This window comes from Vombatus ursinus, unplaced genomic scaffold (genome assembly GCF_900497805.2).
Source record: "Vombatus ursinus unplaced genomic scaffold, bare-nosed wombat genome assembly UNPS02014941.1, whole genome shotgun sequence".
In the NCBI taxonomy this organism is placed as follows: Eukaryota; Metazoa; Chordata; class Mammalia; order Diprotodontia; family Vombatidae; genus Vombatus; species Vombatus ursinus.
This window is the reverse complement of record NW_020954719.1, coordinates 2,119,106-2,146,077: the sequence shown is the minus strand read 5'-3', so window position 1 is coordinate 2,146,077 and position 26,972 is coordinate 2,119,106. Positions and strand designations below refer to the sequence as shown.

At 35.5% G+C, this 26,972-nt stretch overlaps 1 protein-coding gene and 1 pseudogene across 3 annotated transcripts in view; one reads left to right on the top strand and one right to left on the bottom strand.

The window, feature by feature from the left end:
• Positions 1-476: 476 nt before the first annotated feature.
• Positions 477-26,972, bottom strand: part of IPO8 (importin 8) — a 144,293-nt gene continuing 117,797 nt past the window's right edge. For all 3 annotated transcript variants that reach the window (XM_027844354.1, XM_027844355.1, XM_027844356.1), the window contains 4 exons: positions 8,563-8,768; positions 4,054-4,260; positions 2,243-2,359; positions 477-1,158 (listed from right to left, as the gene is read on the bottom strand). In XM_027844354.1, the coding sequence (XP_027700155.1) occupies positions 1,067-1,158; positions 2,243-2,359; positions 4,054-4,260; positions 8,563-8,768 (622 nt within the window). In that variant the 3' untranslated portion in view covers positions 477-1,066. The remainder of the gene's footprint in view (positions 1,159-2,242; positions 2,360-4,053; positions 4,261-8,562; positions 8,769-26,972) is intronic.
• On the top strand, positions 23,058-23,967 carry LOC114029736 (annotated as a pseudogene).

Below are 26,972 nucleotides of genomic sequence, written 5' to 3'. Positions count from 1 at the left end.
AGAAAGGTGATGTGAGAAAGAGAGAAACAGGAGAGAAAATTTAGATGTTTTTCTGGCTTTTTTTTTTTTAAGTTAAAAAGTTGTTCCAAAATGTTTTGGACCCTACTACTCTCATAATACAGTTGGAATGATAATGGATTTTTTTAAAAGAAATTCCTCATATCCAGAAGACAGTATGCCCAAATAGCATACATTTCTTCCTGGATTTCAATATGCTTTAAATATAGTAACCAATTAATATAATTAAAGCCACATGACTAAATATACACACCTCCTTTACTGTTCACAACACCTGCTACTATCAGCAGCAGTGTTATTACTTTCTGCCAGTAAAATGTTGGGTCCTGAAGCTACCAGGATAATTCTCAGATTGACTGTCCCTGAAAGAAAAATCTTAACCTTTTGAAGCAGAAAAGGGTTGAGGGGAGAGGAGAGTGTAGAGGAAACTGAAACATTCTTCAAAAAGAAACATTATAAACTTTTTCACAAATGAAACTTTTATCAGTGCCATGCATATTTTACAAGTCCTGAAGAAATTTCCCAGAGACATCTCTGAGTAGGGCAGCAACTATGTTTTTGAAACCAGAGTGAATTACAACTAAACACCAAACAATAAATTCATGTAGTGAAATGCAGAACAGGAAAACACATAACCAAATCTTACGATATATGCTTAAAAAACTTCAATGCACTCCATTTTTTTTTTTTGCAGGCAATCCATGTACAACAGAAGGCACTGTTATCCAGATATAAATCAACCAATTCTGCATGGCAAAAACCTGAGAAGTGCAATTCGATTCAAACCCACCTTAGTCAATCATCCTTTGGAGTATATAGTTGGGTTTTCTAAGTCCAACAATTTTCTTTGATAAAATTTCATACATTACTGTGGCTGTTTAAAATACTAGGAGCAGGGTAAGGAGATAAAAGTGCTGCTTAAGGAAACTGGTAGAGCAGGACACTTAAAAAGGAAAACTCCCCTCATTGCCTCCCCTTAACCCTCAAAAGTCAATAACCACTGTGAAATAAAATCTAATGATAAAATTCAGTCCTTGCATTTCTTTCTTCAATTGTTGTTAGGAACAGTCCCAAAGTTAAATGCTGAGAGGACACCTTTATTATCGAAGGTGAAGGCTCCTTGTTCAATCTTCTTTGTCTCTAGAGTTGACAAAAAAAAGAAAGTAAAAAACAAAGTTGTAAAAATTGAAAATAACATCCAAATATCCCCTCCTCTTTTTAAAAATATTTTTTGAATATTTTATTTTTTTCCAGTTATATGGAACTTATGAGGACTTCAAATGTTCTGGTGAATTTGACCTCTTTAAAAAAAAAAAAAAGTCTTATGCCAAAAAATTACCTATATGCTGCTGAACCTTGTAAAAAATATTTACTAAATGATAAGAAAAGTAAAAGCAAGTTTCAAAGCTGTTACATTAGATTTACTGTTTCTATTGTGGTGAAAAATAATACTAACAATAAAGTACTGCTTACATATTTTAGGGATCAATAATTTACAAAGCACTTTCCTCATACGGTCGATAAAGCACAACTATCATTAATGTCTACTAGATTCTAAGTTGTTATAAAAGCAAGGATTGTGTATTACACTTTCAAATTCATCACTACTACCACATATAACACCTTACACATACTATATATCCAATAAATGTTTATTTGAATGAATATAACACTTTCCAAAAAACTTTATAAGATTAATAGGCTTCTAGTCTCACTGAATAATTTAGTAAAAGAGGTTCTTTTTTTCAGACTAAAAAAAATTAGTTTCCTAACTCTAAAGCCAAAGTTCCTATTTTCCTTTATGTTCCAAATGTTGAACGAGCATGCTTGTCGCTTGACTATTGAGCTTTTTCGCTATAAAACAGTTCAGTAAAATAGTATTACCTATTACTAGCATTTTAGAACTATACTCTGACAATCTCCCTATATATTTAATTTCTCCAGCTGAAACATCTACTTGTCAGGAAAACAACAACAAAAATTAAGCCCTAAGAACTAGACCATATTCTTGCATGACAAGATCCTGCACTTGGAGTAATAAAAGTACTCTATCAACACACATATACTACCAGAAATAACTTGTTACCCAGAGTTAACCTCCAGAACATCTAGCTCAGATTCTATCAGTTTTATTCACAAAACAGAATGCAAATTTTTTTCCAAATCAGAATCAATCAGTCCACCACCAATCTCATACACACCTAAAAATGATTAAACAACCTACCTGCGGCATTTCTCCTGTGTTCTGCCAATGTGTAAATTTCCTGTAATGCTTTCTTCTGTTCTTCACTCAGTGGTGCTGTCAACAAATGATACCAGGCAGCATCCCGTTGCTGCACATCTACAAGATGGTGGGGTGGGGAAGGGGAAGCAGCCCCCAAAACAAAGTGTTAAGTTATGGAACAGACAAATACTCTCTCATGACTATAGCACTACAAGAAAATTATGATCATGTTGGTGGCATTCAGGAAAAAAATAAACCAGTAAGTACTTTATACGTGTCTAATCCATACCTAAGTAACAGAAGGGGATATAGGATAAGACTTTGCTAACTTACTTTTCCTCCCCTAATCCTATGTCCCTCTTTGCTGGCTCTGCTTCTTCCCTCTTAAATGGCAATGTTCCTCTAAGGTTTAGTACTTAGTCTTCTGTTCTTTTCTACTCTCACCCTCAAAGATCTCATACTCAGGGGCAGCTACTAGATGGCGCAGTGGATAGAGCACCGGCCCTGAAGTCAGGAGGACCTGAGTTCAAATCCGGCCTCAGACCAAACACTTGACACTTACTAGCTGTGTGACCCTGGGCAAGTCACTTAACCCCAACTGCCCCCCCCCAAAATCTCATACTCAAAGCTTCAACCATAATCTCTACATAAAATAATTTGTAAATCTAAATTTCCACCCCAAACCTCTAGTCTCATTGTCTCCAATACTTTTTCTGTTTTTACATTACCTCAAACTCAATTTACCTATATTCAAATTCATCACCTTCCCAATATAAATTGCAGCCAATGAATTCTCTATTTTTGTCCATACCATTACTTTCTCAATCACCTTCTCTCAAATAACTGGGATAATTTTCAACTTTTCCTTCTCCTTTGGATTTCACACCTAATTCACACTGCTCTTCCTCTAACATTTCTTATTCCAAAGTTTACTACTTGATTAATCCATCAACAAGCATTTATTGAGTGCTTATTATGGGCCAGGTACTGTGCTAAGTGCTGAGAATACAAAGAAAATTAAAATATAGTCCCTAGCCTGAAGGAGCCCACATTCTAATGGAGGAAACAATATGTAAATAACTATGCACATAGAGGATATATACAGTGTATATGGAAGGTAATCTTAGAGGAAGGGTACTAGCAATGAGGAGGACCAAGAAAGGCCTCTTGTATCAGGTGGGATTCAAACTGAGTTTGGATGGAGGCCAGAAAATTGAAGAGGTAGAGCTCCATGAGGGAGAACATTCTAGGTATAAGGAATGGCCATAGAAAAGTCTGGGAGATGGAGTGTCATATTTGAGGAGCAAGCAACCAGTATCATTGGAATTTAGAGTATATAGAAACGAGAAAAGCATAAAAAGACTGGAAAGGCAAGAGAAGGCCAGTTTGTGAAGGTCTTTAAATGCCAAATAGAGCATTTCATATTTGATCTTGGAGACAATAGTGAGCTACTGGAAAATACTGAGTAAGGGGTGATATAGTAAGGCCAGAGTTTTAGAAAAATCATAATGCCAACTGAGTCAAGACTATGTGAATACAGATACAAATTTCAATCCTCAGTAATTAAAAAAGGGCAACATTTTTACTATACACCTTTAAAAATCCAATATGACATTTTACTATAGAAATGAAGTTTTGAAAAGCTTTAAGTTGTAAAAGAATCAAATGCTCCTTGAAAACTGCGGTGTTAGTATAAATGCTCTATACAATGTTTACCATTTAATGGTAAACTATCTTTAAACATCTTTAAGACAATCAACTTAAAATGAATATATATTATTTTGCTAGTGATTCAAAATACAAGGACATACTTAATAGAGCCTGTGTGAAAAATTGATATTCATCCACACTATCTTCAACATCAAGTGGAGTGCTGAATCCTTCAAGGGCAGTTTCTTCTAAAACATCTTCATCCCAATCATCATCATCTTCTTCCTCATCTTCATCTCGTCCTTCATTATTCTCATGCATTGCTTGACTAGTTTCATTTGTGTCTTCCTCATCACTTGGAATTTCCTCTGTAAACCCATTTAGTATTTAAAACAAAGTTCGCCCAAAATAAATGCATAACACATTGAACAATTTGAATAATGATGATCGTAATAACAACAATAATAATTAACATTTATGTAGTACTTTAAAGTCTGCAAAGCACTTTATGTATTATCTCATTTGAACCAAATAGCAATTTCAATAAATCAAACCCAGGGAGCCACTGTTCCATGAGGGCTTATAATAAAAATAATAAAAACAATTTTTCAAGGAATGGGAATGAGAACATCACATAGCTTGTTAAAACTGTACACAAGAAATTATATAATTAATCTCTTAGCTAATTTTAAAAATAACTTTTCCCTCCTCCCCCAAATTGTTTCCAACAATTCCTAAATCAGTGATCTATCTAGTTTGATGTTTCTACTTTTAACTCCCTACTGCTTCCTCATACTGATTACTGCAGGATTTCTTTTTAACAAGAGATTCTTTAATGAACTTCATTTGTCTTGAAAGAAACATGAAATGCTTGTGTTGTGTACTTTAAAGAATTAAGTAATAATAACCACCATTTTTAACTGCATGCTATTTAACTACTAGCTAAGTTGTTCATGAACTGCCTGAAAATATTCAAATTAGGAGGTCACTACTACTACTAGAATGGTAAAAATACAAAAATGCAAAGAAAAAATAAAGTAGTTACCTTTGCGTGGGTTGAAAAGTTAAAAGCTGAATTGCATGTTACCATGGATTGGTTTCTGTTTTCAGTACCAGTCTGTTCATAGCAGTTAGACCAGTACTGTAACTAATAGGAAAGCAGCACTTCAGTCTCAACCTTCCATAAGGTATATAAAATACATATATGCAGTAAATGAACAACATGGACTATTGAAAAAAAAGCCCCACAATGAGAAAAAACCTGGAGATAACCCAAGCTTCAAAGCACCAATTTTGAACCTAGCTCTAAAAATACCACAGGGAAGTACCCATGATATTTAATAAACTTAAGGGTAATTTTTGGTGTGAAGAAATCAAACAAAATAAGCTTGAGCCAAATAGTTAAAAATATGACACAGATACCAAAGAGTTTATAATCAATACCTTCAACTATAATTCCTATTATATAAGAATATAAAATTAAGAAAAAGAAGCTTAAAAGGTACAAGTTAACAGTGGCTGTAGACAAAGAATTAATTGTAAAGAGGCTAAAAAAATCAGATTCAGAGAACGGTATACTGTACTAAAAATAGCATTCTCTAGCTTATAATGGCTTGCAATATTACTAAACTCAAAATATACTTTAAAGTGAAACTACATGACTACAAAATCATTAAATAAGCAAGCCTGGGAAAATTAATCATTTAATAAGCATTTATTAAGCACCTACTCTGTCAGTCATTGTGGTAGGTACTGGGAAACAACAACAAAAATGGAATACTTCTTGTCCTCAAGGAGCTTGCATTCTATCAGAGGGAATAAGACTTTTGAGGGGAAACATACATACATACATATATATATATATATATATATATACATATATATACACACACACATAGATACAAAGACTTTTTTTGCATATGGAAGATAATCCAAAAAAAGTCTCCTTTAGGGAGTGGTACTTGACTTGACCTTTGAAGGAGCTAGGAATTCTAAAACAACGGTCCTAAAGAGGGAGAGCTTTGCAGGCATGAGGGACAGCCTGTGCCAAGGTACAGAGACAGTAAATGAAACTGGTTCAGACACTTCTCACTTTCCACAAATGGACCATTGCTCAGAACTCTACGAAAAGTGATTTTTACAAAATGTGAATTTGATGGGGAAGGTGGGGTGGGGAAGTAGGAAGGAAACTGAGCACCTGCAGAGGGAGGGAGCCAGGACACAGACCAAACACATTTGGGGGGCCAAGGACAGAGAAAAAAGAGCAGAAAGAGGAATATGCTGGAATGAGGCCAGCCACCTGGAGCCAAGAGATAGAGGAGTAGGGCTGGAGACCAAATACACATGATGGGTGAAGAGGGCAAAGGTCTTCTACACTAGAAGTCTCAAGGCAAACCCAGATCCAGATGCAGTCTCTCCCACTCATCTACTCTTCTGCTTTCACTTGGAGGGATTTTTTTTTTTTAAAAAGGTTTCTTTTTGGTGGAGAGGAGGGAATAGGAAACCACAGAGTATTGAGATGAAGGGCAGAAGTTAAGAGAAAAAGCACAGTACTATACAGTAAAGTTAACATATGTGGTTTTTTGGAATATGGTTTTCTTTCAGAATTCTTTATATAAAGTCAAATTTACATATTGTGAATTTACATAAAGCAAGAACTGTCTACATGAAGAATAGCAAGTAGATTTGACTGGAATGTAGAGTGTATGAAGGGGAGACAAAATCAAACATGAAAGATAGGTTGCAACCATACTGTGAAGGTTTTACACCAAATGGAAAAGTCTATTTTTGATGCTAGAAGTAATAGTAAGCTACAGGAGCTCTTTGAGTAACATGGTTAGACCTGTGTTTGAGGACTAGTACTCTGGTACCTATGTGGAAAATGAATTAAAGAGAGGGGAAGTCTTTAGGCTAAGAGTGTCTTAAACAGCATACAGGTCTAGGTATAAGATAAGGACCTGACCCAGAATGGTGGCCACGTGACTGGAAAGATAGGGACAAATGAGAGACGTTGGGGAAAAAGAATCAGCAAAACCTGGCAATGAATGGACATGAAAGGTGAAGGAAAAGGAAGCTGGAAGAATGATGTGCCCTCAAAAGATATAAGGAATTTAGGAAGAGGGTTAAGTTCAGTATGAACAAACCAGATGAAATAGAGATGTGGTGTTTTTGAGAGGTGAAGTAGTTATACAGTTGCAGTTATCTGTGCTCTCATAAGCTGATGTCACTTGAATTCAGTATAGGTTAAACTATGAGCACACTAATTCTTGGGATTTAAAACAGTAAAAAAGTCATGGTCTGTGTTCTGGAATCACACTGATCATTCACAATCAGGAAAGAAAATGAAGCAGGGCTCCTCCTTGTTCTTACTCCAAAGAGGAAGCTCCAGAAATCGATGCTTTATCTGTGTGACAAAAAAGGCATCCTCATCCCCACTGAGTACAATACTGCCATTCTTTCTCTATCTTCTACCCAACTGAAGGTGGTATCCAATACGGATAGTTCTTCTTATCTCCCACAAAAGAGGGCATAATAAGAATGGAAGGTCAACTCATTTTGGAGAAATGTGTCACTATATGACAATGAGCGTGAGATCCCTAAAATATATAATAAAGAGGTTGAATTGGTCTCTAAAATTTCTTTCAACTCTGAAATTTTAGGATTAAGTTCTATGGGAAAGTCAAACACCCTTAGCTTAGAAAAGGAATTATTCAATTTCAGGATTAATGTGTGCCTTCAAATGTTTTACTAAAAATGAACCCTTAAAAACTGATTATGTAATCAGACTTGTTCTTTATCTTCTATAGGTATAATGATCTGATTCTATAGGTTCATGGTACTAATTAATCTCTCTTTTTTTAAACTTACTATCTTCTCCCAAGTACTTATTCTAAATCATTGTAATATGATGATTCAAAATGTACTAAGATAATAATTTTAATGAGTCCCATTTATCTTCTGTGAAGATGAACTAGCTAATGTTCATTTTTAAAAAACCAGGCATTTCTACTAACTGCCATGTTGATGCTTTTGTTTTCAAAACAAGGAGTTGCTTTTTTAGTGGAAGCTGTCATCTCTAAGGATTATAATACATTAAAGCAATCCAATTAGCAAAGTTCTAAAATATGTTGATTTTCTGTTATTGAAAAAAAAAAGGCATTGTTTTGTTTCTTTATGATAAAAATTTCTGATAATTTAACAACATCCAATAACTATATTAATGAACTAGCTATAAAAATAAATATGATAAGATTCTGTGAGATACAATTAATGGAGAGAAAGCCATTTGACGGATAACAAAGGTTCATGAGATTATGGGAAATTTACTCTATTTTTAAGATAAACTTGTGGATTAAAATTAAGATTGGAAGAAAATTTATGCTCAGTTGAAATTTAATTGTAGTAACAGGGTGAATTAGAGGAAATATGGAATGATAACTAGAGAGCCAGCCTTGAACTTAGGAAGAACTGGGTTCAAATCTGACTTCTGACCCATACTGGCTCTGTGACCCTGGACAAGTTGCTTAACTTCTCAGTGCCCTGCACAATAGTCTAACACTCTAAGTCATTGATAAAAGTAGTCAACATACATTGGTAGAGGTAGTTTCGTCACCAGTAGTTCCCTACATAACTGAATCCAAAAGTCCAGACCGAAAAACAAATGACTTTACCATTATCTTCTGCATCTGCCTTTTCCTCTTTAGAATGATCTCTTTGGTCAGTAAGTTGTCTAGTGGTACAGACTTGTTTGAGGCCCAAGAAAAGGAAAAGTATTGAAGGAACAATTTGTCCAGCCACAGCATCTACTGCAGGAGGTCGGTTTTGTAACTCCAATAAGATGCTCAATCCTATTATACACATCTTTCGGTCATGATGCCTAAAAATAAACAAAATGATGGCATTAGCAATGATTTAGAAAACAAAGTCATTTAAAATGCTATTAGGAAATAAATTCATGAATGACAAAAAATGACAAAAAATTTTAAGAAATGCTTCACTTACAAAAAAATGCCCCACATTATATAATAGATAACAAGTTGCATGCAGTTCAAAGTATTGTAAACTGCATTATATCTTTGATGCACTAAAGGAGATCACTATTTAAAGGAAACTTGTACCAAATCCTTTAATAATATTAATACTCAACTCACAAATAATTTATATGTTTGTATTTTGGCACAGCAGATTCTCTTAAAAGCATACCTGTATTTGATACAATAAAATTTCTAGTGCAATAGAAAGATATTTAGATACTCTTGCTGGAATTTGTTAAAATATGACTCATCTATATAAATCCAATCACACCCCTGTTCTGCATTTAATCTAAACACAGAAAGCAGTCTCGTGGTGGTAATATAGTACTAAGCAATGCTAAATAGCATACAGCAAATCTGAGTTATTTGCCATTCTAAACATGAAAAATTTAGCCCTGACAAAATAGTCATACAAAGACACAAAATACACATTTTAAATTTTTTATTAAATTGATATAAAACTATCAAAGTCTAAAGGCTTACAAAATTAAAATAATACTATCTATAGGGATGGGATTGAATTGGACATGTGATTCTATTGTTATAGCAAACTCCAGGTAAGGGAACTTTCCTTAACCAATGCAGATCAGCAATTCTTCTGCAACTGAAAGTGAGAGTTGATTAGAGCACAGAGAGATTAAGTGACTTGCCCAGGCCACACATCCAGTATGTGTCAAAAGCTGAGGGCCATTGCCAGTCATCCTCATCTACGTCTTGCCACTGCACCATTATGACTCTGAAGGAGAGAGCGGGAATGACGACTTTGCACAGCTCTGCCTCACTTAAATTCTATTCACTTCCAAGTCAAGACATCACCTTTCTGATGTCAATGGTCTTCTTTGAGAATAAAAACAAACAACAAACAAGTCAAAAGCAGAACTTAAGCCCCTGGGTTTAGACACTAGATTCAGACACTAGACTACACAGTTTGGGAATACTATCTTTAAGAACAGGAAAATAAAAAATGTTTAAAGAGAAAAACCAGAATAAAATAGAACAGCTAATTAACTGAATACTGAAAGCTTCCTTTATTATTTAGTTAACAATTAATAAAAATTTATTAAGTATCTACTATGTGCCAGGCACTGATCAAAGTACCAGGAATTCAAGAACAAAGAAGGAAACAATGCCTACTCAAGGGGAAGCTAATGATGATATAAAACACCAATAAATAAAATAAAATCAAAAGAATGAAAAATAGAAGATAATGTGAAATATCTCATGACAAAAACAATGTGAAATATCTCATGACAAAAACGACTGATCTGAAGAACAGATTGAGGAGAGAATTCTTCTGTTGTCCATAAATATGACAGATGAACTATTCCTTGCTCTCCCAGTTTGCTTATAGTATCAGCCTTTATATCTAAATCATGAACCCATTTTGACTTTATTTTGGTATATGGTGTGAGATTTTGGTCTATGCCTATTTTCTGCCATACATTTTTCCAGTTTTCCCAGCAGTTTTTGTCAAATAGTGAGTTGGTATCCCAGAAACTGAGATCTTTGGGTTTATCAAATAGTCTTGGATACCTAACCTATTCCACTAATCCATCACTCTATGTCTTAGCCAGTACCAAGGAGTTTTGATGACTGCTGCTTTACAATACAATTTAAGACCTGGAACAGGTAGGCCTACATTTCTTTTCATTAGTTCCCTTGATATTCTGGACCTTTTATTATTCCAAATGAGTCTTGTTATTATTTTTTCTAGCTCTATAAAATAATTTTTTGGTAGTTTGATTGGTATGGCACTGAATATGTAAATTAGCTTAGGTAGAATTGTCATTTTTATTATATTAGCTCAGCCTACCTATGTGCAACTGATATTTTTCCAGTTATTTAGATCTGACTTTATTTGTGTGGAAAGTGTTTTCTAATTGTGTTCATATAGTTTCTGGGTTTGTTTCAGTAGGTAGACTCCTAAATATTTTATAATGTCTACAGTAAGTTTAAATGGAATTTCTCTTTCTATCTTTTACTGTGGGCTTTGTAATATATAGAAATGATAATAATTTATGTGGGTTTATTTTATAGCCTGCAACTTTGCTAAAGTTGTTTATTATTTCAAGTAGATTTTTACTTGATTCTCCAGGATTCTCTAAGTATATCATCATATCATCTGCAAAGAGTGATAGCTTTGTTTCTTCTCTGCCTATTCTAACACTTTCAACTTTTTTTCTTCTCTTATTGCTAATGCTAACGGTTCTAGTACCATACTGAACACAGTGGTGATAATGTACATCCTTGTTTCCCTCCCTATCTTATTGGATGGACTTTTAAATAGGTAGGGAGATTAAAGAACAGGAGAGCAAGGTAGTGGTTAGAAGTAAATTAGACATGTGAGGAGGATAGGGTATACAAAGCAAGAAGGATAGGAGGAAAAATAGGATGGAGGGAAATATACAACTAGTAATCATAACTCTGAATGTGAATGGGATGAATTTTCCCATAAAATGGAGATGGATAGCAGAATAGATTAAAAATCTGAATCCAATAATATGTTGCTTACAAGAAACATTAAAAAATGAGAGATACGCACAGAGTTAAAATAAAGGGCTGGAGTAGAATTTATTATGCTTCAGCTGACATAAAAAAAAGCAGGGACAGCAATCATGATTTCAGACAAAGTTAACACTAAAACAGATTTCATTACAACACAAGGAAACTATACTATGTGTCACCAATATTATTCAATATTGTTTTAGACCATTTAAAATAACTATAGACCGGATAAAAACCTGACAGTATACTTGCCAAAACAGACCCAGGAACTACATGAACATAATTATAAAACACTCTTTATACAAAGTCAGATTTAAATAATAGAAATATCAATTGTTCATGGGTAGGCAAAACCAACATAATAAAAATGACATTATTACCTAATCTATTTATTCAATGCCATCCCAATTAAATCACAAAAAATTATTTCATTGAGTTGGAAAAAATAATAAAATTCATTTGGAAGAACAAAAGGTCAAGAATTTCAAAGAAACTAATGAAAAAAATATAAAGGAAGGAGGTACAAGACCTCAAACTATAGTATATGACAGCAAATATCAAAACTATCTGGTACTGGCTAAGAAACAGAAAGGTAGATTAGTGGAACAGAGTAGACATATAATATACAGTAGTAAAGGATTATAGTAACCTTGTTTGACAAACGTAAAGATTTAAATTTGGGGGATAAGAATTCATTATTTGGTAAAAATTGTTGGGAAAGCTGGAAAGCAGTCTGGTAGAAACTGGCCATAAACTAATATCTTAAACCAGGTACCAAGCTAAGGTAAGAATGGATACATGATCGAGATATAAAGGGAGATATCACAAGAAAATTGGAAGAATGTAGGACATATTACTATCAGACTCATGGATAGGAGAACAATTTATAAAGTAACAAGAAATAGAGAGCATTGTGAGGTATAAAATGTAAAATTCTGATTACATTAAATTAAAAAGTTCTTGTACAAATAAAATCAATGTGGCAAAGATTAGGAGGAAAGCAAAAAACTGGGGAAAATATTTCACAGACAATCTCTCAGATAAGGTTTCATTTCTCAAACGTATAAAGAACTTTGTCAAATTTAAAAAAAATATGAGTCATCCCCTAATTGATAAGTGGTCAAAGGATACAAACAGGAAGGTTTTCAATAAGATATCCAAACTATATACGGTCAGGGGCAGCTAGGTGGCACAGTGGATAGAGCACTGGAGTCAGGAGGACCTGAGTTCAAATACAACCTCAGACACTTGACACTTACTAGCTGTGTGACCTTGGGCAAGTCACTTAACTCTGATTGCCTCATCAAAAAGAAAAAAAAAACTCTATATATAATCATATGAAAAAATGCTTTAAATCATTATTGATTGGAAAAATGCAAATTAAAACCACTTTGTGATATTACCTTACACCTATCAGATTGGCTAAAATGACAGATGCCCTTCAATTGCAGAATGGCTAAACAAGTTGTGGTATATGATTGTGGAAAGAACATACTCTCTACCTCCAGAGAAAGAACTGACAAATAGAAATATGTATAATATGGTGTTACAAATACGTATATGTGTGTATGTATATGTATGTATATGTATATGTACATATAAACATTCGTATTTAATTGTAGCTTTCTCTAGGGTGGGGTAGGGATAGATAAAAAAATAAAAAGTATACGGTAGAGAACAAAAGAAAACTTCGAAGGACAGAAAAACTTGCTAGCTTTGAAAACAATATGTAGTATTTATTACATAGTTTTTAAAAAATAACAGTCTGAAATATAAATTAATGGTTTTATGTTGAATCCTCTCTTTATATTCTGTTCTGTACATGGAAATGTTCTTTTTTTTCCCTTCATTTTGTATTTAAGTTTAAAGTGAATAAAAAATTTAAAAATAAAAACTAAATGATAGGACTCTATTATGGAGTATAATATCATCCTGATGACTATAAATTTATTAACTATGACAATCAGACTGTACTTTTACATTCTCCAGACTCATTTTATCCCTATTTATCCCCAAGCTTGTTGATCACAGCCTCTGACTGGATGAGTTAACTGCAGAAGCTTCAAACTGGATGAGTGGACTGTGGCAGCTGCAAGGCAGCACTCATTCCTGGGGTCTCCAATTACCAACTCAAACCTTCAATCAAGTTCTGGTTCTAAGTAGGAAACTCCCCTTCCCTCCAACCAAGGCTAGTATTGATAAGTTACTTGAAAAATTTCCCTATTTCATCTGGTACTGATTAGGAATGTCACCTCCCACATCTAGTATCTATTACCTGATCTCAATGAAGCCCATTTTTAGTGTATAAAAATCTCCCTGCTCAGAATCCATGTACTCTCAGCAAAATTTTTGCTACTACTATTGTATGTCTCTCTCCCAGAATGAGTGACTCTGGTTCTGTGTCGTAGAACCTTTGTCTGCATGTGACAGAGAGAGAAAAAGACAGAAAGAGAGAGAGAGAGAGAAAACACTCCCCTCCACCCCCAGTTACTGTGCCACATAGTAATAACGCTCATGTTTCCATCATGTACTAGCTTCTCAAGTACAATTTCCTATAGATCTTTGAATGTAAGGCAGTATACGACAAATAGCTGATACAAAACATTTCTTCCAGACCCCCAGAAGTCAAGGGTACACTCGGAATACACAGAAGTCTGCCAAAATAGTGGGCTCAGATTTAAAGCACAGTAAGTTGCATGCACTGAATATGTATTGAATAAAGTGCATAGACTCTTAACTTCTCACACTTCATAACCTGAATGTCCTTTCTTGAGTTCATAGATGATATTTTTCCCTGTTACATGGTAGAAGGGATCATGCTCCTTGAAGCCCCCTCCCTCTTTGGGTGATTTTCTTTCCATATCCATTTGTTTTTAGTGTATGGCTTTACTCCCAGATGAATGTCTCTCTGAGTCCAACTGGTCCACTCCTGATAACAAGACCAATGTTATCTACCAATGGTGGAAGCTGGGGAAAAGACAGAGGATAGGAAAAAAGGGAGAGAAATCCTTTCCTCCCTGCAAGAGAGATTTCCTCTTAAGAACTTATCTCCAATTCTGAATCTGAAATTCTCAATTCTCAAACTCACCACTGGAATGGACCATCTCTTAACTGGCCATTATATTTGTTCAAAGGCCCAGGAGTTTGTCTGATTATCTCAAACAATCAAAAGATTGCACTTCACCACAGTCTGACACATAGTAATTGCTTAACACGTTGACTTAGTAAAACAAAAGTCACTGAGCTCTTATTAAACATTATATACATAGCATAAAAACCATTCATATATGTTAGTAAAAGGTCAACCCATATGTAGCTATATAAATGACATTTTCAAATTCCAGTTTAGATTTCTTTTTAGATAAATTAAATACAGAATGGCATAGTTAACAAAACAAAACTGAATTAGGAAGATCAGTCTTTGACATATACTGTATACGTGAGCCTCAGCAAGTCATTTAATTTCTCAGTACCCTGAGAAGCTCTGTAAGAGTCTAAATTTTAGGACACTTGCCTTAGTAGAGGGTGTTTCCTCATTTGGAATTCTCTGAAATCACAGATACAGACACACTCACATAATCCTTCTCCCCAAATAAAATATAACACAATAAAAAATAAAAACAAATATAATTTTATCTTTGTCATATTTTGAAACATTTATCAGAAATGTCAACAAAAAATTTGTGGATTTACATACTATAACCGTTACAGTTAATTTTTCAGCTGAATGTTGCTTAATCATTTTTAGTCGTGTCTCACTCTTTGTGACCCCTTTTGGGGTTTTCTTGGCAAAGATCCTGGAGTGGTTTGCCATTCCCTTCTCTAGTTAATTTTACAGATGAGGAAACTGAGGCAAACAGGGTTAAGGGACTTGCCCAAAATCATACAGCTATTAAGTATCTGAGGCCAGATTTGAACTCAGGAAGATGAGTATGCCTGACTCCAGGCTCAGCGCTCTATCCACTGCATCATCTACCTGCCCTCAGTTGACTCTAAGGTTCTCTAAATGTATCATCACAACCCACACAAAAAGCAATAATTTTGTTGTTTCCTTGCCTACAGTTATTCCCTCAATTTCTTTCTTGTTAATCCTTTAGTTAGCTATGTCTACATCTGTAAAAGGTATGTTAATGTCTCTACTATTATTATATTATAATCTATTTCTCTCTCCAATTTGATTTTCTTTAGATATAGATGCTACACTATTTAGATATATATGAATATATTTAGATGCTATGTTATTAGGTGCATACATATTATATATTGGTATTAATTTGTTATCTGTGGCGATTAAATATAATTCCTTGCTTACCTTTTATAGTAATCCTTTTGCATATAGTAATTCTATATGCAACCAACAAAACTCAGCAAGAAGAGCCAGAAAGAGAAGTTGTTTTCAGAATACAGAAACTACAAAATATTTGAGTATAACCCCCAAGAATCATACAAGGAATGTATGAATCCAACTATAAGACACTTTTTGCAGAAATAATGACAGATCTAACACATTAATTGCTCATGAGTAGATGAAGCCGATATAATAAAAATGACAATACTACCTAAATTAACTTATTCATTCGGTGTTGGATCAAACCTCCAAAAGAATATTTTACAAACCTAGAAAAAATAATAAAGAAATTCCTATAAAGAAGAAAAGGTCAAGAATTTCAAGAGTAATACAGAAAAAAAGGGGAAGAAAGGGAGGGAGGGGTCTGTCAATAGCAGATTTCAAACTCCACTACAAAGCTGTGATAATTAACATCATTTGGTAACTAGATGTGGTAGTGTCCTGTTCCTATAAGCACTACTTGGAGAAGGTGAAACTGGTGGATCATTTGAATTTCAGAGTTCTGAGCTATGGGCCAATAAAAAACAAATAAAACTAACAAATAAGCCAATAAAAGGTCTGTAATAAGTCTGGTGCACATGTAGAAAGGCTGCAGTATTTAAAGGTCACCAGCCTGCCAAAGGACAGATGAATCTCTCCAGGCCTAAATAACACAAGTTAAAGCTTCTGTGCCAGCAGGTATCGGGACCACGAGAGAGATGCAGAGAGATTTGGTACTGACTGAAAAAACAGAGACAATAAACATTTCAAGTATACAACATACAGAAGCAAACAAACTCAGTAGCATAATGTTTGATAAACCCTAAGACCTTAAGCTGTGGGAGAAGAACTCACTATGTGAAGAAAACTGCTAGGAAACTAGATAGCAGTTTGGCAGAAATCAGGTTTAGACAAAACTCCTATCGTACACCAATGTAAAGACCAAATGGATACATGACCAAGATATAAAGTCATATCATAAAAATCAGAGGAACAAGGAAAAAATTACCTTTCACAACTATGGATAGGGGAAGAATTCATGATTAAACAAGTGATAGAGAGGATCACTTAGATAAAATGAACAATCTTAATTATATAAAATTGAAATTTTTTTCCATAAACAAAATCAAAGCAGCTAAAATTAGAGGGGAAACAGGTAACTGGGGGTAAGTGGGAGGAGGGGAGAAGTATCTCTGCAGCAAGTTTGTCTGATAAAGAAACTTTTCATTTCAAACATTTTCAACACAGATAAGGAACAAGTTTACCATTCACTAATAGAAAAATGGTTAAAGAATATGAACAGGCAGTTTTCAAAAGAAGAAATCCAAACTATCAACAATCATATAAAAATGATCTAAATCACTAAAAACTTGAGAATTGAAAATTAAAGCAAATCTGACATTTCATCTCACACCGATCTGACTAGCAAAGATGACAAAAGCGGAAAATGATAAATGTTAGAGGGTCTATGGAAAAACAGCCAAGATAGTACACTGATGGTGAAGCTGGGAACTAACTGGTCAAGCCATTTTGGAAAGCAATTTGCAACTATGTCCAGAAAGTTACCAAACTGTGCATTCTTTTTGATCCAGATCTACTGCTACTAGGTCTGTCCCCCAAAGAAATTTTTAAAAAGCAAAAGGATCTCTATGTACAAAAATATTTATGCAGCTTTTTTTTGTGTGGTAGACAAAAGTTAGAAACTAAGGGGGTATCCTACTGAGGAATGGCTGAACAAACTGTGGTATATGAACGTAATAGAATATTCCTACGCTATAATAAATGATGAAATACAAAATTTTGGAGGAAACTGAGATCACTATGAACTAATATAGAGTCAAGTGAGTAGAAATAGTAGAAAAACTTGTAAAATGCTAACATTCAAGAAAAAAAATGTAAAAGACTTTAGATCTCTGATCAATGCAATAATAAGCCACAAATCTAAAATGTGAAAATGAAACAAGCTATTCACCTCATCTCACTCAACTCCTGAGAGAGGAGATAAACTTTAATTTAGAAAGAAACATACATTTCTGGACATGCCAAATGTAAGAAGTTATATTTCCAAGCTACATAGATATGAATAGAGGAATTTTCTAAAAAGATATACGCTTAATGGAGAAAAAATATTAATTATAGGGATATATTAATTTTTTTAATACTTGTTAGTTGAAAAATAAGAAAAAAAACAAGTTGGAGACCCCTAATTCTTGCATGTTCTAAGACTATCTTACATTTTTGTGCTTCAATGTGCTTTCTGCATTATATACATTATTTGATCTGTTCCTAGGGACTAATCATGAAGAAAAAGTGAAAGAAAATCAGTGTAACATCTGCATGCTCCATGGGTTTGGGTCAAGAGACCTAAGGAAAGGCTCCCAGCATGTTGAATGGATTCCTTATGAAAGCTTTAGAGGAAATCATAGACAAGAGTCACAAAGGATCAGAAGGTGTGGATGGTTTGTGATGAATTATCATTCCATTTTTGCTCACCTTTTATGTATAGCACATTTTTTCCTTATAATATACCTAAATCTGCCTCTCTCCAACTTCCACTCACAAATTCTTGCTTCTACTCCTTAGGCAAGGCAGAATAAGTCTAAGCCTTCTTCCACATGACAGCTTTTTAAATTAAAGATATAAAGTCATCATATCCTTCTTAAATATTCTCAGTTCCTTAAACTAATCCTCATATAATACTACTAATGTGGGAATTTATTTTGCTTGCCTATGCACCTGTTACAAGGGTTTTGTTTTTCCTTTTTCTTGTGGAGTGGGGAGGTAAGTAAAGGTGAAAAGGTAAGATAAACTAGGTATATAGTTCTATTCCCCCCCCCCAAAAAAAGAAATGATAGAAGGAATGACAAGCAAGACAGCTTTGAAAGTTACATTTTGAACATATCATATACTAAAAAAGAAAAATCAAGTTTTATGTAATCACTTTTCTCCTTTACCTAAGTCTCCTATATATCAATGTATATGGAAATGCTTTTCATGTGGCCTTGAAGTTCAAAATAAAAATTAAAAATTAAATTAAAAATATTTTTTAAAGAAATTTAGAATTATGTCCCCCAAAATCACTAAACTGTACATAACCCTTGCCCTGCAATATCAGTAATAATTATATACCACAAAGAGATCAAAGAGGAAAGGGACCTGTACGTATAAGTACAAAAGTACTAACATAGCACTTCTTTTTGTTGTAGCACAGAACTGGAAATAAATGGGATGTCCATCAATAGTTGTATGACTGAACAAATTATGTCATATGAATATAATGATATATTACTACAGTTAGAAATGATGAAAGGGATGGTTTCATAGGAACCTGTAAGACTTGCATGAACTAAAGAAGAAGGATGTGAAAAGAATCAAGAGAACAATTTATATAACAATATTATGAAGAAAAACATCTAAGAACACTATGATAAGAGACTTTCTGGCTCAAGCTTCTATGCTAAGAAAAACACTTCCCCAGTGTTGAACTTTAAGACACTGTAGCCAGAAGCTAGAAAGTCACACAACTTGCTGAAGTTTGCAAAAATCAAGCACGGGATACAACCTATAGCTTCAGTTTTGAGCAGGTACTTCCCTGACCTTCCTGATACAGATAGAACCTTATTTTCTCCTTCTGTTGTTTGTTTCCTCATGTGTAATCCTTTACCTTCTCCTTCAGCTTTTGGTAAAATTTCACGTACCATTTCATGTATTCACATTCTGAATTTCTACTGAAACTGTCGCTCTAGGCTCAATGATTGTACGATCAGTGAAGATTGCTCTAAGCGTAATAAAACTGCAGCAACTATCTCTGCATCACTGATTCAGTGACTGACAGTAGTACCCTCAGATAATTTCATCTTAATTATTGGTGACCCCAAATGAGACAGAATAGGTTGTATCAAGATCGAGTTTTCCAACCCAGTAACCCTCCAGCTTGCAAAAGGTAGATTTTACCTAGGGAGATTTATAGGCAGAAAAAACAGACTGACTAGTAAAGGTACAATCCTATTTAGAAAACAAAGTAGTGTTCTGAATACTTGTCTGTATTATCTGTGTCTATTTACAGCACCTGAATAATTTATTAGACAGAAACTATTGAACTCTGGAGTGACCAATTTGGCAGTCAACCCAGTGCCCTGAGGAGCATAGCACGGTGGTTCAGGAATCAAAAGCAAGGGCTGGGCTGAGAGAGTTCGTGTCTTAACAGGAAGGCCTCTTCTTTCTTCATTTTTCTGGTTAAATACTTGGGGTAGGACTCATTCTTCTAAACCTTGTACTCTCACTGCATTTCCTACAGGCAAATAAGAGAATTCTCTTTCATTTGTAATTATTATGTTGCTTTGGCTACTCTCCCTGTCTAAATCCTTGGTGATGTTGGTCTAGTCTGACATAAATCTTGAGTGGTCAGTAGGGTCCCTATATATCTAACACAAGTCTAAATTCTGCCCTAAGTAGTCAGTGATCATTACAAGACCCCTCAGGTTCTGTTAACTCTGGTCTGGTTATGGTAATTCCAGTTTGTGGCAAGAGCCTACAGACTGGGAAGCTAAATTAATCCTGGCTGAATCCATTCCCAATAAGGGAATTCTGGTCTGGTTAAACTCTGTTTTAAAAAAAAAAAAATGTATGGACTCGTAGAGGCCAAAAAATAACATTCTTGATCCCAGGGATGATTACCTCCTGCCCCTTTATTTATTTATTTATTTGTTTGTTTGTTTGTTTGTTTGTTTTTAGTTTTCAACATTCATTTTTATAAGATTTTGAGTTCAAAATTTTCCCCCTCCCTCAGATGGCATGCAATTTAATATAGGCTCTCTCTCTATATATATATACATACACAATCATATTAAACATATTTCCACATTAATTATGTTGTGAAGCATCAGAACCAAAGGGAATAACCACAAGAAAAAAAAAAAAAAGAAAATCGTATTCAGACTCCATAGTTCTTTCTCTGGCTGTGGATAGCATTTTTCATCATGAGTGTTTTGGAACTGTCCTAGATTACTGCATTGCTGAGAGGAACTAAGTCTGTCAAAGTTGGTCATTGCACTGTTGCTCTTACTGAGTACAATGTTCTCCTGGTTCTGCTCACTTCACTCAGCATCAGTTCATGTAAGTCTTTCCAGGTTTTTCTGAAATCCGCCTGCTCATCATTTCTTATGAAACAATAGTATTCCATTACACTCATATACCACAACTTGTTCAGTTATTCCAGGGATGATCTTTTGATTTTGAAATATTGCATGCACTTAAGTTAATTGTTGAACTTCATATTTAAATTAGCTCTCCCCAGTGTCTGTAATTACTATTAATTCTGATGCTAAACTTGCCTTACCAATAAACAAAGACCAACTCTCACCCTTTAATTAAAATTTTAGTGGGAGATAAGTTTTAATATTAGTCAGGAAAATGGTGGAAACTTTTCTACACAAAGTTTCAAAGCTTTTAAAAAACTATAATCTCATCTTTATGTTCCTAATTCTGGCAAGACTGGGAATGCAAAAAGGGAAATAAGTGGGAAGAGATCTCCCTCTGAGGAAATTTACAGCATTGCAAACTAGAGATTATATTTGTGAATGGAAGAGAAATCTACTTATCATGCATTTCTCGAAATTAGGAAGGAAATGTGGTTTGGATGTCTTCAAAGTGCAAAAAAGTGACAGGAATCTCACAGCTGATGCAACGAAGTAAGACTCTCCTGTATTAAAAAAAATATAACAAAGCTTCATCTAAGGGCTCCTTTGAACTTCAAGGACCTTCATTCTAGTTATTGTGACTAAAGCCTGAACTCAGACACTCCTGTAGGCCTGAAAGAACAGGCTCCAAACTGAAAGCTCACCGGCATCCCCCAGCAACTATGTTTTTGCCCACTGAAGACAAAAACCAGAGTTGGATATCCAAAACTCCAACCAACAAGGTTTCAGACACATTTTATGCATAGATTGTTTTTCATTTCTCTAGCCTGTCAAAGAATTTTTTGCTACGAAGTGGTAGAGAGATAAAAAAAATCTTCAGGTTTCACTCAATCTGTCTTGGTTGTGCTCTACTTCTTACTCTCAACTAGAAAGGCAGGTACTCATGTCAGCTAGCTTAAGGGTAATAGCTACCACACCCCTCTCTCACCTGAAAAAATGTGTTCTTTTAAGTAGCCGACATTTATACAATGATTTAAGATTTTCAAAGCGCACATGCACACACACATACACCTCTTATTTGAGCCTCATACTACCTCACGAGGTAGTGTTATTATCTCCATTTTAGAGACGAAGGAACTGAAGTGAGAGTTAAGTTCAGGTCGTCCTGACTCGAAGTAAACAGCTGCCAAATATTACTATAAAAATTAGCTCCTCCACTGTTTACTCCCATCTGGACTAGATTGAGGATACTTTCTAAATTCTAATACAATTTTTGAGAAAGGTATGTGTGTATATGTGTGTATTTTTAAATCACTTTGCTTTACAAAACCATTCCTTATAAGACACTCCCTATAAGATTTTTACCTTAAATTAGTATCCTGATTACTGTTCAGTAACAGTCAAATTGGGTTATCATGTATTGCTATAAGTCTAAGAATGATTTATAAGGGTTTCCAAATAACCATTCTCTGTGAATGTATGTTTTCTACATTGTAGGCAGAAAGGACGGCAGAACTCTATATGGTCAATCCTTTATAGATATTTTGTTCCGTCAACAAAATACTTACTATCTTTCTAAAGTTCCAAAACATATTTAAACACATAGAAAAGACCCAAAGCTGAATATCAGCTCTGCTTCACCTCCATCTCCATTCTGGGAATCTGATTTATGTAGATTCACTTTAAGCAAATTACATTACAGTAACAGGACTCACAGGGTCATAGGACATGATACACAGAACTGGAACGCTTCAGGAGCCATCACGTTAAACCATTTCAGTTCACAAATAAGAGAACTAAAGGTCAGAGAGATGAAGTGTTTTGCCCAAGGTCATATAAACAGTAAAGTATTCAGAAGCAGGATTTGAACACTGGCACTTGTTTTTCATTGTTATCATTCTTCCTTTGTCCTCAGACATTCACAATTTTCAAATTTTTGTGAAAAGCACCACAGTTGACCTAATCACCTAGCCTCAAAAGCTGAATGTCAGTCACAAAGTCACAGAATATTAGGACTACAAAAGATTCTGGAGGTTTAGAGATCATAGCATTTAGAATCAAAAGAAGTTGATTTTGGATAATATTTTATTGGGACCTGGTTACCAGTTTCATTTCTAACATCAAGAGTTTCAAGGGCGATGCACTGTGCCAGAGGCTGCAGGATGAAACGGTTCATGCTGCTGTTCAGCCGGCAGGGGAAGCTGTGGCTGAGAAATGGTACCTGGCAATTTCATAAAAGGAGAGGAAAAAAGATGATTTGAGAGCTTACGCAGGTCATCCTGGCCAGAAAGCCTAAGATATGCAGCATCCTGGACTGGAGAGACCTAAAAGTTGTATATAAGAGATATGCCAGCCTCTACTTCTGCTGTACCATTGAGGGCCAAGATAATGAGCTCATCACACTGGAACTGACCCACCAATATGTGGAGCTCCTAAACAAATATTTTGGTGGTGTATGTGAACTCAACATCATCTTCAATTTTGAGAAGGCCTTCTTCATCTTGGATGAATTTCTGATGGGTAGTGATGTCCAGCATACCTCTAAGAAAAATGTGCCAAAAGCCACGGAAAAAGCAGATCTACTACAGGAGGAAGATGAGTCATCTTGAAGTGTCCTGGAGGAGATTGGCATAACTTCCCACCCCAATGGGAGATATGTTGCAGGGCTGCCATGCCTTGGCAGACATGGCTGGTAGCTTCAAAGTCCACACATGTTCAGATCCCTTTTCTCTGTGGAATACCCTTTCCTTGCTCTCTCGATTTCTTTTGGAGAGAGCTGTGGACTGGAATCCTTCTAACATTCCTTCTTTCTCTGACTCCCAACACTTCCCGTTCCTTTACTCTTTCCAGTTTGTGTTTTAGAAAATGGATGGGTAGAGAAAGACTATGATCAAGAAGAGAGCTGCGATAATGTATGTTTCTCTCTCTCTCTTTCCCCATCTCAAGAACTGCCTTCACCCAAACCTTATTTCACTCTCACATACACTATAAATAATAAATATGTCAGGTTAAATGGAAATTGTTTTCAGCCCTCCACCTACCTAAAGAAAAATAACATACCTCCATTTCCTCCCCCTCCCTATACCAATCAGCCAGGCCTTCACCCGTTCCTAGGGAAAGGGATCTCTAGTATATTAAGGAGGGGTCTCTCTTTCCTTACATTTCTCACCCCTGCTCCCCTCTCAGAGTGGGTATGAATCGTAGGGAAGAACACAGGTAATTGTTAAAATCTTATGACTTTAAGGGAAGGGATAAAGGAAAGCTTGGGCCTGTTGGGAACTCAGTGGAACTCCAAATGCTCTAATTTAGGGGGAAGGAGGGAAGAAGGGTGTTTATCTGTCTCTGTTTCCTTTCTTCCTGAAAAAAAAAAGGACTATCATTTCTGGAAAGAAAAAAATAAAGAGTTTCAAGGGCAGATTCACAGTAAACTCACAGCTTTACTTTACATCTTATCTTCTTGACATCATTTTGGGCAGCATTCATGATGATAATGCCTCCTCAAAATTTTTTCAGCCTAATTAACTCAAAAGAACCTTACCTCAAAAGTCTAAAAAAGGTAAGAAAATCAGAAGGAGGATATAGTTTTGGGGAAAGATAAGTTACAAGGATGTAAAGTTGCATATATAGTACTATTAAGTATAAAAACTCATTTTACTTAAAGGTTTTTATGAAGTATGCATTATGACTTTTATGTTTAAGTTCCTCAAATATGCTAAAACAAAAATTATCAAATTAATAAAAAGTTCACTTTTAGACATGCTGAGTTTGAAAGAGTTGGTAGTAGCATTTGATTAGAGATATTCTATAGGCTTTTAGAAATTTGTGCCTTGACAGGTGGAGCCAAGATGGCAGAGTAAAAGCAGTGACTTGCTTGAGCTCTCCCCCAAACCCTTCCAAATACCAATAAAAAACAGCTCTAAACAAATTCTAAAGCAGCAAAACCCACAAAAAGACAGAGTGAAACAAATTTCCAGCCCAAGACAGCCTGGATGGTTGATCAGAAAGGTATATCGGGAGAGCAGCGCAGTTCCGCCTGGGTGCACAGGCCGCAGCAACCCTGGAGCAGGCCCCAGAGAACTGAATTGAGGGCAGCTGTGGTGGTTTCCAGACTTCTCAACCCATGAACGCCAAAGACAACTTAGAAGGTCAGTGGGAAAAGTCTGTGTCTACAGTGAGAGAGAAAAGCGCGGTGGTCTCAGCTCCAGTCCCCAAGCACAGCCCCAAGTGGCGGTTGCTTCCTGAGCTTCCAACCCACAGACTGAGGGGGAATCGAGTGGCTGATCAGAGGGGAATTGTAGGGATATCTTTGCTGGTGCAGGATTCTCTTGCATTGCCCGTGCTTGGATCTGGGTCACAGTTCTGGGTGGCAGTCCAGGGGTGAGGAGGAGCACTGGCATGGTGGAGCTTGCAGTGGCTTTGGAGAGGAAACCCTCCTCACAGTTCCAAGACAGAAAAGAGTGCTCATAGACCAGAGCACAGGTCAGGAAAGGAGTAAACACCTCACCCTTGATCATAGCACCTTGGAAGAACTGAAAATTTACAGGTCCCTAGAAGTATCTCTGAAAATAGCTGCACAAAACCCCTGAAGCTTGAGACAGTACATTCTCCACACTGGAAACAGACCCCTACCTTAACAAAGAGTTTATAACTCAAGTAATTGGCCAAGATCATGAGCAAGCAGTGCAAAAAGAGTCAGACTATATTATCTTACTTTGGTGACAAAGAAGATCAAAACATACAACTAGAAGAAGACAACACAGTCAAAGCTCCTACATCCAAAGCCTCCAAGAAAAATATGAATTGGTCCCAGGCCATGGAAGAGCTCAAAAAGGATTTTGAGAAGCAAGTAAGAGAAGTAGAGGAAAAACTGAGAGTGATGCTAAAGGAGACCCAAAAAAATACTGAAGAAAATAACACCTTAAAAAATAGCCTAACCCAAATGGCAAAAGAGGTCCAAAAAGCCAACGAGGAGAAGAATGCTCTAAAAAGCAAAACTGGCCAAATGGAAAAGGAAGTCCGAAAGCTTACTGAAGAAAATACTTCCTTAAAAATTAGAATGGACAAATTGGAAGGTAGTGACAATTTGAGAAATCAAGGCACTGTAACACTAATCCAAAGGAATGAAAAAAATAGAAGAAAATGTGAAATATCTCATTGGAAAAACAACTGACCTGGAAAACAGATCCAGGAGAGAAAACTTAAAAATTATTGATTTCCTGGGGCAGCTAGGTGGCACAGTGGATAGAGCACTGGCCCTGAAGTCAGGAGGACCTGAGCTCAAATCCGGCCTCAGACCAAACACCTGACACGTACTAGGTGTGTGACCTTGGACAAGTCACTTAACCCCAACTGCCTTACCCAAAAAAAAAAAAAAATTATTGGACTATCTGAAAGCCGCGATCAAAAAAAGAGCCTAGACATCATCTTTCAAGAAATTATCAAGGAAAACTGCCCTGATATTTTAGAACCAGAGGGCAAAATAGAAATTGAAAGAATCCACTGATCAGCTCCTGAAAGAGATCCCTAAAGGAAAACTCCCAGGAATGTTGTAGCCAAATTCCAGAATTTCCAGGTCAAGGAGAAGATATTGCAAGCAGCCAGAAGGAAACAATTCAAGTACTGTGGAAACACAATCAGGATAACACAAGATTTAGCAGCTTCTACATTAAGGGTCCGGAGGGCATGGAATATGATATTTCGGAGGGCAAAGGAATTAGGACCACAACCTAGAATCACCTACCCAGCAAAACTGAGTATAATCCTTCAGGGTAAAAAATAGTCATTCAATGAAATAGGGGACTTTCAAGCATTCCTGTGGAAAAGACCAGAGCTGAATAGAAAATTTGACCTTCAAATACAAGACTCGAGGGAAACATGGAAGAGGTAAACAGGAAAGAGAAATCATAAGAGATTTACTAAGGTTGAACTGTTTACATTCCTGCATGGAAAGATGATATTTGTAACTCATGAGTCCTCTGTCAGTATTAGGGCAGTGAGAGGGAAAAAAATTACATGTATGTATAGATAGATAGATAGATAGATAGATAGATAGATAGATAGATAGATAGATAGATAGA